Source organism: Trematomus bernacchii, unplaced genomic scaffold (assembly GCF_902827165.1).
Source record: "Trematomus bernacchii unplaced genomic scaffold, fTreBer1.1, whole genome shotgun sequence".
Classification (NCBI taxonomy): domain Eukaryota; kingdom Metazoa; phylum Chordata; class Actinopteri; order Perciformes; family Nototheniidae; genus Trematomus; species Trematomus bernacchii.
The window spans coordinates 3,007,834-3,023,065 of record NW_022988097.1 but is presented as its reverse complement, the minus strand read 5'-3'; the positions used below and the strand labels follow the sequence as shown (position 1 = coordinate 3,023,065).

At 40.1% G+C, this 15,232-nt stretch overlaps 1 protein-coding gene across 1 annotated transcript; it reads right to left on the bottom strand.

Moving 5' to 3' along the window:
* Positions 1–1,350: 1,350 nt before the first annotated feature.
* fmr1 (FMRP translational regulator 1) lies at positions 1,351–14,580 on the bottom strand. The gene is made up of 15 exons (XM_034121183.1): positions 14,219–14,580; positions 11,260–11,312; positions 11,073–11,166; positions 9,718–9,789; positions 9,467–9,615; positions 8,878–8,971; positions 8,648–8,764; positions 7,855–8,025; positions 6,807–6,885; positions 6,536–6,678; positions 6,298–6,384; positions 5,643–5,928; positions 5,255–5,449; positions 4,962–5,041; positions 1,351–4,138 (listed from the first exon to the last, which is right to left on the bottom strand). Exons 1-15 carry the CDS (start codon positions 14,267–14,269, stop codon positions 3,935–3,937), a joined length of 1,875 nt encoding a protein of 624 aa, XP_033977074.1. The 5' UTR covers positions 14,270–14,580; the 3' UTR covers positions 1,351–3,934.
* Positions 14,581–15,232: the final 652 nt, after the last annotated feature.

Here is a 15,232-nt window from a genome sequence, read left to right as displayed (position 1 = left end):
TACATGCAGAAAAGGCTTCATAACACAAGGGGACGGGTAATAACCAGAAAAGCATGACATGGGACCTTTAAGTGTGATTTACAAGTGCAGGGAGCTGTATTTTGGACCATCAGGCTAGCCATTTCCCTGTTTCCAGTCTTTAGCTGAGCTAAGCTAATCGCTTTCTGGCTTCTTATGATGCAAGACAGGTCTTCCCATCTAAATTTGAGCAAAAAAGGAAATTAGCTCATTTTCTAAATGTAAATTAAATATGTAAGAGCACCACAAAAAGTAAAGCTAAATTCAAACATCCTCAACATTCACAACACCAAAGCTAAATATCACAGTTGATGTACTTGTAATATAGTGCTGGCTATAAGGTATAGTGAGGAGATGCATAACAGTATGTTTCATGAAATAATGATGCCTACAAATGCACAAGACATTTAGATAATTTTTTTTGCTTTGCTTTTTCGTTTGTCAGTGACTTTCTCACATTCTAACAGTTTGAATTTAAAATTCAAGCTAATGCTACTATCAATTTCTCATCATAAACCCACAGACACTCGCCCATCTAAGTTATTGCAGTCATTTTAAATGTAGGATACAGTTTTGGACATTTGATCTTTAAAGGCCTTCACGCCACCTACATTGTTTTCTATTTATTTCGATGGAGATGATGAGTGTTTCCGTGCAGAAGACTTCTGAAGTCTGAACTCTGAGGTGTAAACCGAACAGCAGGTGCGGACACTTCAACTAAAGAGCTTAGTCAACACACCGTTTTGTGTTATGTTTCTTTGATGTCTGAACACCTGCACCGTTAAAAAAAATTCACTTTCAGCTATTGTTTTTCCTAAAAAACAAACAGAAGGCGTGTTACACCGAGTTAAAACAGACAGTAGAAGATCTTTGATCTATTCAGAAAAGTCAGGTGATTTTTTAGAAAGGGTCAAATGTACATAAATAGAGGAGTATAAATCCAAGGCACTAAGATTAAGAAGGAACCTAGAGGAGGGGCAGAAAACTGACAGACGGCAGCTTCAGGACTGTGGGGGAAACGTTGCTCTAAATCCAGGTATGTAAACTTGTTTTGTGGATGAGAAATCTTGCTTCACTACACCTGGCTTCATTAGCCTTTACTTTCATTTAACTCCAGTCAGGTTGCACGCACAGTCCTGCATTTAAAAGCAAGAAGTCAACGCAAATCATGTATAAGAAAATGCATCCACCCTAATTCGAAATGTGTTCTGTATGTTGTTTTAAGGTTTCAATCAAGACTCTCTTCTCTGCCCTACTATTTACATAAAGGTGCAGAGAGGAAATAACATGTAAAAGGATTAATACAGAAAGTAAGGGGCGGGCCAGAAAGAATAAAACTTACACCAAATTTTTATTTTGTCAAGGAATAACTCAATGAACCGTTGTTTCTTCTACAGTAATACTTCAAACAGGTTTTTTCTAACTGCAAAACAAGAAGGTTAAATACAAAGGTTTCATAAATTAAAGAAAAGCTTGTGTGATCAGGTGACAGGAGCTCTACATTCACAATGTTGCCGCCTTAGTCCTGCAACCTGATCAGGTTTGTCTGAAAGCAAGAGTTAAAAGTAAGTTTGTGGAACGACATCAAGTTTAGCATTAGCCCTCCCTGTGAAGTATCTCACTCGTCAGTCTTGTATGAGATTATGAGTACTTAAGGAGTCTTTTTTTAGTCCTTCAATTTGTCTCCAAAACCTTTAATCTGATTGGCTTCCCACTTGGCCAGCGTATTTCTGACTAGCCAAGGAGGTGCCGTGTGAAGTGTGAGTTTATTTTATTGCTGACGCCAAGACGTTTCCGTCTCAGTTTGTTTGTCAGCCGGGTTACAAAAAAACCTACAGGCCAGATTTACATGACATTTAAGGGTTGTAAGAGATGTAAATGTGTAGCATGGGTCAAGAAGTAACCCATGAGATTAAGAGTGGATCCAAATCAAGGAAGCGGATATTAACATGTTCCACTTTTGTAAACATGGCGAGAAAGTGTGTATCTTCGCCTTTTTTATGTGGGGTCAGAATAACTGAAAGCTAAGTGTTGAGAAGTTGTTTGGATTAACTGTTCTCGAGAAAGACGCAATACCGGAGGCGAAGCAACGCCTCGCTCCAAATGAGAAGCATTCAAAAAGCTGGAGTCAAGAGCTGCTGGGAACAACTAGGATCAGTCGAGCCATGAATGCATCAGGACTGTTGGATTCGTTGTACCACAAAGCATTATTCATGACCATTGTTAAGGCATTAGTCATGAGTCACTGTTTCTTAACGATTGTGATTGTACAGGTTTGACCTGTTTATGTATGCTGAATTTAGAATCCTTTCATCAGTGTTGAGATTTGCAGAAGCTACTCTGTGTAGTTATTTGTTTGATTCTTTAATGCCAATTCCAATCACATAGAACATCCATCAGTCCGGGACTCCGTGGTATATTTTTGTTTTTCTCTGGCGCCTTTAGAGCAGCATCATCTCAACAGCTCATTGAATCTCAAAAATATTCGTCTGTTTATATTTTTAATATTACATATTTGGATGGTTGATCAAGGTTCCTAGTTTCACTGTGAGCTTTCTGGTGTCACTTACTTGTATTGGGAAATAAACACATGTGTTGGTCTTCATGCAGACTACTTAAAAATGTTATTTGGTATAGTACATTTCTGACAATTGCTTATGTCTTTTTTGCAGATTCCCAGTCACTGTTGGCCCAGTCACATTTCCTTGTCCCATATTATTTTTGAAATATAACAGCAGTGCATGACATTGTGTACCCTGTTTAAGACTCTAAGGAGTTAGTATGTTCGCTTCTGTGAAAGCTTTTTTTTTACAGTGACGTTGCATCAAAGTGCCTCAGATTTATGTTTCCCCATTGGTATGCTTACTATTCATGCTTGGTCCAAGAAACTGAAGGAATTTTACATCATCTTGGCAACAGGAAACAAAACATAGATGACTCAGACAATGAGATAAGCATGTGTTGCCCATGCATACCTGCTCACATTTCATCCTTACATATGGACACTGAACTCCTTTCTACTGCTGATCCCAGACAGATTTAACCTGCTCAAGTGCAGGGTTCAAATGACTATCCAAAAAAAAAAAAAAAAAATTCAAAGTGCCATCTACAAACATCTCCCTGCCTGAAAGCTCAGTTTCCCAAATATAGAAGTGAAAAATATTTTTGTATTTTGAAATGTATCTGTTGAATTTAAAAGTATATTTTTTGCAATTTAGAGCCACAAAAAAACCGATTTCTCAACCTGTGGGAAAGAGGTCAAGCCACCCCTTTAAAACTGTGCTGCCAGATCACCCCGACGATAAAAAGTGTGCAGTCAAAATATGTTTTCAAATTGTAGGAACCCATATTTCAGCTGCTGTCTAATTCTGTTTCTTGTTTCACCAATTGCTTCCTTAATGAATTTTGTTCTGGTGTGAGAAAGTCCAAACAGGGCAGTGGGTAAAAAAGTATTCATTCATCACCCAATCAATTCAGTTGATTTAAAAAAAAAAAACAAGCAAAGGGTGCACGTTTGGGGTTAATGCCTCCGTGAGAGATGAGCTTCTCTTCTTTTCCTTATGTCCAAAAAGTACTGTTTCTTTTACTTGTCAGTCCAGAGAAGATCAGCCAGGAACAAACCGGAGCAAAACGTTTAAAGACCTCAGAGCGGACCAGCAGATACTCTGCACTACGATAAACTCTGACTCCATGCTGATGAGATATGTGTATTCATGACAAAGACAGAGAAAGAAAAAGCGAGAGAGAGATTCTACAATGGTGTATGACGAGTTGCCTGTGTGTGTGTGTGTCTGTGTGTGTGTGTGTGTGTGTGTGTGTCTGTGTGTGTGTGTGTGTGTGTGTGTGTGTGTGTGTGTGTCTGTGTGTGTGTGTGTGTGTGTGTGTGTCTAAGTGCTAAGGTCCTCCAGTGGTGCATCTACGACACTCCGTTCACCAGCGGCGGAGCGTCCTGTTTGTCCTTCTTCAGCCCTCGGTCTCTGATGGGTCTCGGGTGGTGATGTCGAGGCGGGCCCTCGCCCCCGGCCATGTTGCCAACCAGGGAGGAGGAAGGCCCTCCTCCTCCTCCTCGCCCCCCTGAGGAGTGCTGCACGCTGCGCTCGTTGTTACCATCCACGCGGATCTGTAGGAGAAAGGAAGTAAGTACAGTCTTACTCTACACTTCACAGCTACAAGGGCAGAACTATGATCAAATGCACGATCACTAATGAACTGGGACATCGGAATTGGGTTAGACCACATCACCCCTGTTTTAAGCTCTCTTCAATGGCTACTTGTCTGTTTTAGAATTCATTTGACTGATTCATTTTAAAGCTCTTATCTTTTAAATCACTTCTTAAAACTCATCTCTGTATTAAAGCTTTTAACATATAATGCCACTACTTGACTTTTTCTATTTTGATTGTTGTTGCTAATGTCGAGAAGTTGTGTATTTTACGGGCTGGGGTGGGGATTGTTGACCTCATGATCTGTTGCCGCCTGAACGGCTTGTCCATGTAAAGCACTTTGTAACTTTGTTTGGAAAAGGGCTGTATAAATAAAGATATTATTATTATTAAGAGCCCCAAAGTAGAAATGATGACGGCTTTTAGCTTCTTTGACAGCTGCTTTTATTGAATGCTCCAGGGATTATATTTTTCTAGATTGATCTGGACTTGGATCCTTCAACAAAATACCGGAAATTCTTTTATGATTTGAAAATATGGCCTATGGCAAACAAATGTTTCTGATACATACACTTTCTTAAACGTAAATGCAATTGCCAGAAGTATGCCGCTTCCTGTGTGCTAACGGTAACTAGATCTCCTCCTGCTAATTAAAAAATTGAATTGTGGTCACAATGTAGCAACATCAGGGATCGGTGACTTCAGAGCATTAACTCTTGCAATCGCATAATTTTATTGAATATCGACCGGCCGATTGGCGAGTGTGTGTGTGTGTGTTACCTGTAGAGTCTCTTCCTGAGCTCTTGTCTTGGGGTCTCTGATGTGACGAGGCCTGGGCTCGCTCCACTGCATGTCGTCACCTAAACCAGAGCAGACAGCTCCTGAGTCTCATCTCAGAGGTGACAGTAAACAGCTTGCTGGCAGGTAGCAGCTTGAATTTGGGTTGGATCTATTTGTGTCATGATGATTTGTGTCGGGGGAAATGTGAAATCATTGGCAAAGGGAGTCTAAAGGGTTCTACTTATCCAACTCATTTTCATTCTTAAGGATATCATTTATGAATGAGTGCATACCTTTATACCCTGCTCTTCCTCTCCCCCCTCGTCCCCGCAGCCCTCCTCCGCCTGGTCTCCTCCTCCCATCTGTCCGCCTGGGCAGGGTACCGCCTCCTGTCATCAGCTCCTCGGTGGGGGCCAGCGACCAATCACTGAGCTCGTCTTTGTGGTCCGACTCCGTCTCAGAAGCGTTGGATGCCTCTGAGTTAGTGCCTGAGGGGACGGAGTACGTCAGTCAGATATAATTTAAACTACCGTGGAAAATCACCGTCCGAATAGTTGTTGTTTTAAAATAAAGTCACCTCCTGGGGAAGACATCTGACATGTGGTACCTATAGCTTTAGCTGGGTGATCTCATGTACTTTCCAATGAAGACAATTATAATTTAATTCACTCCATGTAGTACCTGAGGCGAAGGCCGCTCCTCCTCCTCTCCGCCCTCTGCCACCTCTTCCTCCCCCTCCTCCGTAGGGCTTCCCTCCTCCTCCTGCTCCTGCTCCTGCTCCTGCTCCTCCTCCTCCTCCTCCTCCTCCTGCTGCTCCTGCTCCTCTCCCCATCCCCATGCCGTTATCGAACACGTAGGTTTTGTCTTTGAGGTTCCGGGGCCCCGTCCCTCCTCCACCCCCTCCACCTCCGATCTGTCTCAGCTGCTCGTCGATCTGAAGACGCTCCAGACGAAGCTGATCTACTTCCTGTGGACAATAGTTTAACAAAAAATGTATTTAGTATGTTTACACCGGATGAATAGCCTGCAGTCGTACCAGGGGCACTAGTTTACTTCTATATTAATAAGCAGATAAGTGGCTTTTGTTCCAAAGTCAGAAGGCTATTGTTATTTAAATGTGAAAATACATATATAATCATCATTTCATATCTATTGCTGCAATGCCTATATTTAATTTCGCTATGTATACTGAACATCCTTGAAATAAAAAAATGTCTGACAGAAAGAGCGAAATTATATTTCATTTATAGCTGTAGCTACAGGTTGTGAACCGGCTTCTTCAAACATACAAATAATTCAGTCACATAATATCTTATGTTAAAGCACAAATAGTGACCTTAAGGTAGTTAAGGTGATAGTCCAGTAGAACTGTAGCGTTGGAGATGCTCTCCTTGGTCCCCACAAATACAAACGGCACCATTCCCTGAAAGAGAGAGGTTCAGGAAGAAACATTTTATTTTTCAATTTGATCTATTCTCAAATGATGCATACTATCAGTAGTAAAGATAAATGAATCACAACCATAGTAGGTCGAATTGTTAACATTGAAGAGGTGTTGGTGTGTTCTCACTGACCTCGTCTATAGCTGCCGCTGCTGCTGCTGCGGCCGCTGCTGCTAGGGGCTTCTTGTCGTTATCTGGCTCAATACGAACTCGAACCACCCCAGACTTATCCACCACCTCCTGGATCAGCTTGCCGTTTTTGCCAATCACCTTCCCTGTAAAAAGAAAACATCATCATCATCAGGGACAGTGGTAGGACTGTTCAAAAGTCTGGCTGCTTCTTAAATGAAATCTAGTTACCGCATTAGTGATCTCATTGTCTCAGTTCAGGGATTTTTCTCACCTACTAAGTTCCGGGGAACTTTGATGACATCTTCAGAGAACTCCAGGAAACACCTCGCCAGACGGACAGCCTCTTGGTCCTAAAGTAAATAACAAGCAAACAATTGACAAATCCTAATACCCATAAATATTAACGTTTTGGTCTGGTGGCCATTTGAGCTGGCTTTTAGTGTTAAACTTGTGTTTTATGTTACATGATTGTCATTATGGATATAAAGCTTTAAAGGTCCCATCATATACTTTTCTGGTTATTACCCGTCCCCTTGTGTGTTATGTAGCTTTTTCTGCATGTAAACGGTCACAAACCCTCAAAGTACACCCTGTAGCGATTAAAACTCTAACACAGAAAATACCTGTCTATGCTGCCCCAGAACGCCTCGTTGGAGATTTCTCTTTTTCCATTTTTTCCTTCCGGGGCAGTTAGACCTCACTCTAGACCAAATGGACCAATCCAGCCACCCACCCACCCAGAGAGTGAATACACATACTATACAGAGATGCTGTATGAGAAACCAATGAGAGTTTGGAACATTGAACAATGTAAATCTATTCTAGTAGACCTCAACAATGGAATTATGATCAGTAGAAATGGCCAAGTCATGGGACCTTTAAATAAGAAAAATAATATCAATTTATTTTTTAAAGAACAGTACATTTATATTCAAATCAACAACAATTTGTAATTTTTTAGAGTAAAAAGAAAAACCCATTAAACGCATTAATGTGATTCAATGCAAAAAACCTTGAATAAGCTATTTTATAAATATAGTTAAACACAATTTTTCTGACTTTGTACAGGTCCTCATTCATTGAGACTATTAATTAGTTGAAGTCTCGTTTTGAGCAGGATAGACGCTCAAAGGGTACAAATGGGGAAGGGTCCGTGGATTTTAGGTTTAGGGTTAGGGTTATGGTTATGGTGTTTTGACAGATATTTCTTGTGTTTATTACTTAGATTTCAAAACGGATATACAATTTAGCATTATTTAGCTAAGAAGGTCATTTCCATCAGTTTGTCAGTGTATTTATGTTGCATAGAGGCACCCTACCTCTCCGTATATGTGGAAGGTGCACGTCTCCTCGTCCAGATCTATGTTAGTGACCCCGGGGACTTTGCGCGCCTGCTGAATGTTGGCCCCGTGAGTCCCGATGGCCAGACCCATGAGATCATCGCGAACCACAAACTGTTCGTGGAACCGTGACGCCAGCTGTCTGGAACTCTGAAGGAAACATAACCGGAGGGTCAAACACAAACATGAACAAAAAGAAAATAACTGAGTAAGGTTGTAAGGATATAAGATGTTCAAATCAAAGTACAATCATTTTCTCAGAAAATGTTAAAAGGAGTGTTAACCGAATTAGAAACCTGATTTAATAAAATGCATGGAACTATATTACGTTATACAATTATAACATGTTAGTTTAATGTATGCATCACTTTAGGTGTGTGCGCAGCAGTGGAGCCAGACTTCTCCTGTGTGGCTTTAACTCAAACTTTCCCTCACTTCCAAAGTAAGCAAACGTACACATTATGACCGGTTATATCCCTATAGCTGAGTAAGTAGCTATGAAATGATCAAATATACACATTCATACAAGGACACAAAGATTTGAAGTTGCATCAATCCGTGAGCCTTATTATATGTGTGTGTGTGTGTGTGTGTGTGTGTGTGTGTGTGTGTGTGTGTGTGTGTGTGTGTGTGTGTGTGTGTGTGTGTGTGTGTGTGTGTGTGTGTGTGTGTGTGTGTGTGTGTGTGTGTGTGTGTGTGTGTGTGTGTGTGTGTGTGTGTGTGTGTGTGTGTGTGTGTGTGTGTGTGTGTGTGTGTGTGTGTGTGTCTCTACCTCCAGCTGTCGGTTGGCCTCTTCGTTCCTCAGCATGAGTGACAGTTTGGTGCGGAGGCTCCTGAAGTGCATGTCACTCATCATGTTGGCCCGCTTTGTTGTGACCTCATTCACCGACTGCAAGAACAACCAGAGGATTTCATGTCATTTTCAAAATCATGTTGGAAGTCACAGAGAGGGGCAGACTGTATCAATGTTGTGTTCTTCAATAAATATAATGTTTGACGAACCAAAATGACCAGCTGCTTTTTCTCCGAGTCGTAGGTGACATCGAACGCTCCGACTGCCTTTATGAAGTCTTTGTGGGCCGACTCCTTGGAGCACCTGTCAACACAGAGAAGAACACATTATTCATATCATGTCAATTCAAAATATACAAAGGTAGCCCAATCATAGCTATTAACTAGGAATCAGAAACAGAAACAGGTTTATTACCAGGTAGATTAACACATATGAGGAGTTTGACTTGGTGTAAAAATAAAACATTTAAAATATAGATTGAAAACTAAATATAGCAGTATTTACATTGAATATGATTGAAATCGTATTGGAATAAATCATGCACAGGCTTACAATATAAGAGTTTGATGCTTATGTTTAAAGGTTTTCCATAAGAAACCTACGGTAATGTTAAGCCACAGCACAAGGCTTTTTTTACATTACCATATTTTATTCAATATGCTCCTTAGATATCTTTTTATTTGATTTGTTTTATTATTTTCTCCTTATAGCATTAGAAGCACCTTGAGATGACGTTGTTTTTAAAGTGTGCTATGTAAATGAAATGTATAATTATTACTATTTATTATATGAACTTACATCTGCCGCAGATCCTCAGGAACATCCAGTCTGATCTTGATGAAGGTGGATTTGGTGGCTGGTTTATTCGGGTTGACTGGCCGTAACCGCTCCAGCGTCACTATCTCATTTAGTGTCGCGTCGCATGCAGCATACTCTATTACGTAAAACTAGAGATATATGGAGACAAGGATTATGTCAGATCTATATTTGAACATTTTGAAAAGCAGAATGGGAAAAAAATAAACCGTCTTAGAAAGACTGAGCCTTACCTCTCCTTTGACCATGCGAACCTTGGCCAGCCACCATCCACATGGCTCCTTGTCATTAGCCCTGGAATACACCTGGAAACACACACAGTACATTTCACAAACTTTCCCACTTATTTGCCAACCAAAGATGATCAAAATGAAAGGCACAATGATAGCAAATACACAAATGTAATCAAAAGATCAAATGAAGCTAGCTCATGTCTTATTCATCATTTTGAAAAGGTTGTTTGAAGCTAACAACTTGAGGCCGTATGAACATATTAAATGTCAAAGAATTAACGATTTACTTGTATGAGCATTATGAAGTGAACAAATTATGATTTTTGAGAAAGAGCAACATTCAACTATATTCAGATTTAGATATCAGTTTTCAGGTGAATACTCAACCCTGAGATTATATATATATATATATATATATATATATATATATATATATATATATATATATATATATATATATATATATATATATATATATATATATATTTCAATTATTATTACAGAAACAGCAATAAATTGTGTTTCTTTCAATCTTTGCAAAACATTCTAAATATAAAAATCAAGAAAGTAATACTGCTTTTTTCTTAATTGTTCTCTTTTATGTACTACTAGAGGATGGATAGCTCCCCTCATGGGGTGCGTTTCACTTCTCTTATTTTTCATTTCCTCGCTCCTCGGTCTCGGTATCACCAGAAGTTGATTTGTCTGCGCCATCTTGAGTAGCGTCCCAGTGGCCTTATTTGTGCCGGAGGACCGAGGATCGAGGAGCGATAATCGAGGAACTACCAGACCATCCTCCGGTGAAATCCTCATACACTCGCCCCGCCCCCTTACTGTGTATCGCTCACTGATTGGACGATGCAGCGCAGGCACTGATCTGGCTGCTGTCAGACAATCAGCTGTGCGGCGTCATCACAAATTGACGTCGCTTCACGTGACGCTCCGGAGGAAACGACATCCCATTGCTCTTAAAACTCATTTCCCTGCTTCTCGTGGTTTCCTTGCGTCTCTCTCCATGCTTCCCTGGTGGGAGGGACTAGTCGCAGGGAAACAACGCAAGTGAGGGACGCAAGGATTCCATTTAACCGACGTGAAACGCACCCATGATGACAGGTTATAAAAATATAAACTACTTTTTGTGAACGAAAAGATCAGAGTTCATCGACTCCTCATTTCCAACTACAGGTACTTTCCCATGAGCCTCAACAGTCTGTTTGGCCTACAGAGCAACATTTTATTCCAATATAAATATTCCCTTGCAATCCAACTAGACTGACTCTGCTTTCTTAATAAAAACACAAAATGTTGTCATATTCATTTCTGAAACAGTCGTCAGAGTATTTAATCAGTCTCACCTCGACCTCATCGCTCTCATTGATATCCTTGCAGAGCCCTGTTGGAGGAGGGAAACGAACATCCTGGAACGGGATCTGGCGCTCTGGCTGCCAACTGGGACAGACATGTACATCAAATCAGCATTCATTGGCAAAAATGTCCCTTTTTACAGAATATTATTTGATGTTGTGTAAGCGCATTACTCACTTGTTTTCAAATGCCACCGTGACCGCTCCTTCGTGAACATCCTTCACAAAGGCCTGCAAGAATCACAGAGGGGAGATTAGAAATTAGAATACACAGGGTATGCATACATAGACAATACAGCTTTACCCTGGCATCAAGCATGTAAAAGCATTACACTTCTGCCCCCAATGCCTGACCCAAACCCAAAGCTTTTAGCGAGGAACAGCCCAAATGATTGTCTTTTGGCTTGTTTCAGGTTTGGCTCTGTCCCTCTCTGGTTGTACACTCATTCTGTTTCCATGTGTGTCAAGTGTTACAAGTAGGACATGCAATGCCTAGAAGGTAAAGAGAGGAACGGAGAGCCTAGTCTGTGGGTTGCTTAGCCTGCCAGGCTAACAGTCAGCGATGGATGAAATGAAGCTTAACATTCCAAAAAGAGAGCTTCACAAAAACAGAAATGGTTGAGAGAAAGCGTTTCTGTTGCAGTTACATTAAATGACTTCCTGTACCTGTGGCCAGGCCTGTATACAACTACTACATGATGACTACTTGAATCGTCTTGTTAAAAAAAAAGTTCTCATACATACAAATTACCATGAGGAAAAGGACGTTACGTCACAGAAGTGTTTTTTTTTTTATTGTGCTTCAGAGATATCTACATTCAACACCAAACAAAATATAAAAAGACTTGAGGATAAATATGAGGCAGAGAGCATACATAGTATTGTTTCACTAGTTTCTAATGAGAAGAGAGCATATGCACCCAGCATCGATTTTCATAGCGCTTTGATGATTTTGCGTGGCCACTCAAAATGCTTCAAGTTCAATATATTCTAATTTTTTAACTGTAAATAATGCGAACCAACCAGCACTTTTTTGCAATATGGATAGTAAGTATTTGCTTACCACAACTACCACAATTACTTAGTAAAAAAAAGTAAGTCTTAAAATCTGCTTTTACGGACAAGTCGGCTTACATTCTGACCAAAGCGACCTACAATCAAGTGAAATCAATCATTTGGGTACAACCCAAAAATTGCAGAATCATGCAAATACATGAATTTGATCAAATATGCTTATCTACTTCAAGTGTTGGATTTACAGACATTAAGTGAAAGAAAAGGCGCTCTCATTTTATTATTCTTTTTGTTATGGGCCAAGGTGCAGTCCAAGGTGATGCATTTTAAGTCTGCTATTTGTAATGTGTAGTTGTTCCTAACATGATGAGGACAGCCAACAGGTGTCCAAGCTTGTTATCTAACTATAATGCAATGAACTGTATTACACTTATTTAAAGAGAGCGGCTGGCATTCCAATGAAAAGACTCAAGAGACTGACTAATATTGAATGCACCTTTGCATCACAGCAATGTTTCTCTGCAGAAATTCAAACACTGTAGAATGAAGTACAAACTAAATAGCAGTTCAGACAGATTACCTGGCTAGCTCTACAGCAGCAAAGGTGGAGCAGTTGGCAAAGTGCCATTCATGTGAAGTGAGGATTGAAGACAGTACATTTTGTGGATGCTGTTAAACTAATCATTAGAACATTGGTTAATTGCCTTTTAGAGCTGTAATTTGAGCACCTGCCAAATAATAAAACAATATTCAAACTGTATGCCACAAATTAGAGATTGTACCACACCCAACTAACAGCAAAGTCCATTCACGGCAGACATTTAACTTGTCTTAAAGCCAGGACTTTTTTATTTGTAATAATGTCCCTGTATTTGTTTTAAGGTGCAGATTTTCTTTTACATTTCAAACTATTCAGCTGGCATTGAATGCAGCACCCACAATGAACATTGCTACAGTGCCATGTTTGCAGGCCGACTCAACACTGAGTCATTACACTTCAAAAAATGTTTTGGATTGTTGTATTGCACGTTTATTCTAGTCATATTCATTACATAAGGCTGGCAGCAACAAAGCATCTACTGTCACAATACATGAGATCAATCACAATTCTCTGCAACCAAACAGGTAGAGCTACAGTTTTCCTTTATTATTCATATGTTGGAATGCTGTTAAAACGGAACGGGTAAGAGATGGTGGCATTTTATTTATATTTACCAACTCTGGTCTTTTACCAATGCTACATTTTTTTCAATGGCTATGGTTATTGTTTTTTTATTCATTTTCAGGTTTTCCAATCATATTTTAGTTTCCTTCCTTATGTCTTTTTGCTGTCCTATGTTCTCCTCCATCCCCAGTTCAACCATTCATAAAGCAGACAATCCCCCCCATAAAATACAATATGTTGATCTCATAGAAAATCTGACTTTTATTCGATACTGTTCATCATATCATCCCCTGTATATCTGCTCAGGGATCTATGAATGGAACTCTCAGCACAGCCTTGCTAAAATACCAGCTCTTATCAGATTCTTCCATAGTCTGTGGTATAATGTAACCAATTACCAACTTGATCAAACGTTACTTGTTGACTCTTGCCTTCAGAATAACATCACAACTCTTACCAGCCGCTTTATAAATGTAATGTATTATTATTACACAGAAAACTACTTTCCCATAAAGAGGAGCATAGGGGGAAGGCAAAACAACCCCCATGTTTGCTGTTACCCTGAGTTAATTGAGCTCGCTGTTAGTATTAAACACACAAATCAAGACCGAATTTTGGCACCTGTGCCTCTGCAAACAACCAACTACCCATCACTTGACATATAACTCAAGATTACGTCAACATTACTAATAATGTATCAATTACACTGGTTTAGCAACATTATCATCAACAGCAATAACACACATATTCAACTAGCAGCATTGATGTTCTGGCAGCATCTTCACGTTAGCTTTGTTTACAGGTTTCAGCCTCCGCCGGACAGAAGCACTGAGGCCCGGGGATACAAGCAGGTACCTCTCCGCTAACGTTAGTCCGGCAACACTGCTGCATGTTAGCGAGCGTCAGGTTTATGCATGGTGTGTTAATGACATGATAAAGCAAAAAGTCCCAAACTTACCTTATAAAAGGCCCCACTTGTTCCCCTCACTTCCACGACTAGTTCCTCCATGACGCAAGTTACTACAGCTCGCTAGCTAGCTAACTACCGTTACCGATGTTAGTAGCTAGCTAGCTAGCTGGCTAGCCTGACGCTAGCCAAGGCAGAGTTTGCTATCGGTGGCTTTGCTAGCTAACCAAATAGCCTGCAAAGATGCAAAAAAGAGGCCACGATAACTGTATGTGACCGTAGTGGTGTTTCTCGTTTTACACCGTCTACGAATCTTCCGTTTGGTTCGTGCAAATTTGCAATTCCGGATGTGTGGTAAATCAAAGGCGAGTTGTGTAGCAGGCTGTGTTAGCTTGCACTAGCTAGTTATGTTAATGTTATGTGATTAGTGGTGGAGCAGCTACTGCTTCTCTCCATGTGACGTCTCCGCTTCTTCCTCTACGGAAATCTGAGAATGGCTACACTCATCTTAGCCTATGCTGCTCTCCACAGGTAACAAATAATACATTTTAAATAAAGAGTTTTCAGGGCACATAGAGACTCTTTGTATAGGTTACAATTATTTTGTCTCAGTAATAGAAATATATATTTTATATTTCTGGAAAATGTATCTGAAGATTAAATGGCAGTTGTCTTTATACTGTATTGCACCTCAACTCAAATCAAAACGAGTTCAAAATGAAAGCTACAGTAGTATATAATTGATTCTGAGGAAACATATTTATTTTTACGGGAGCCCTGAAGGGCAAGAGAGAAAACTAATCCATTTTCTGAGTCTGGTGTACATTGTCCTTTGTTTATGAGCAGGTGGGAAAACATGTAATGCCAGGATATTTTATTTTAGTTCTAACAGCAGACTAGCTCTGATTAAAATACATTTCTAACCAAAAGAAAGACATGACAGTAATGTTACATACTGTAACCTACTTACAAACAACATAAAGTTCATTTTGCTTGGAGTGCTACTGCTCACATAAATAAAGACTCCCCTGGAAGAAACCACGAGTGCGTTAAGTCCTTTATGCT

Bases quoted from the DNA above. Each gene is read 5' to 3' on its own strand.
- fmr1 (XM_034121183.1), bottom strand. From the start codon at position 14,269: ATGGAGGAACTAGTCGTGGAAGTGAGGGGAACAAGTGGGGCCTTTTAT. The intron at 6,886-7,854 runs GTAGGGTGCCTC...TATTTACTTTAG, and splicing joins CCTTCCACATATACGGAGAG to GACCAAGAGGCTGTCCGTCT. The intron at 5,042-5,254 runs GTATGCACTCAT...GCTCTGGTTTAG, and splicing joins AGGAAGAGCAGGGTATAAAG to GTGACGACATGCAGTGGAGC.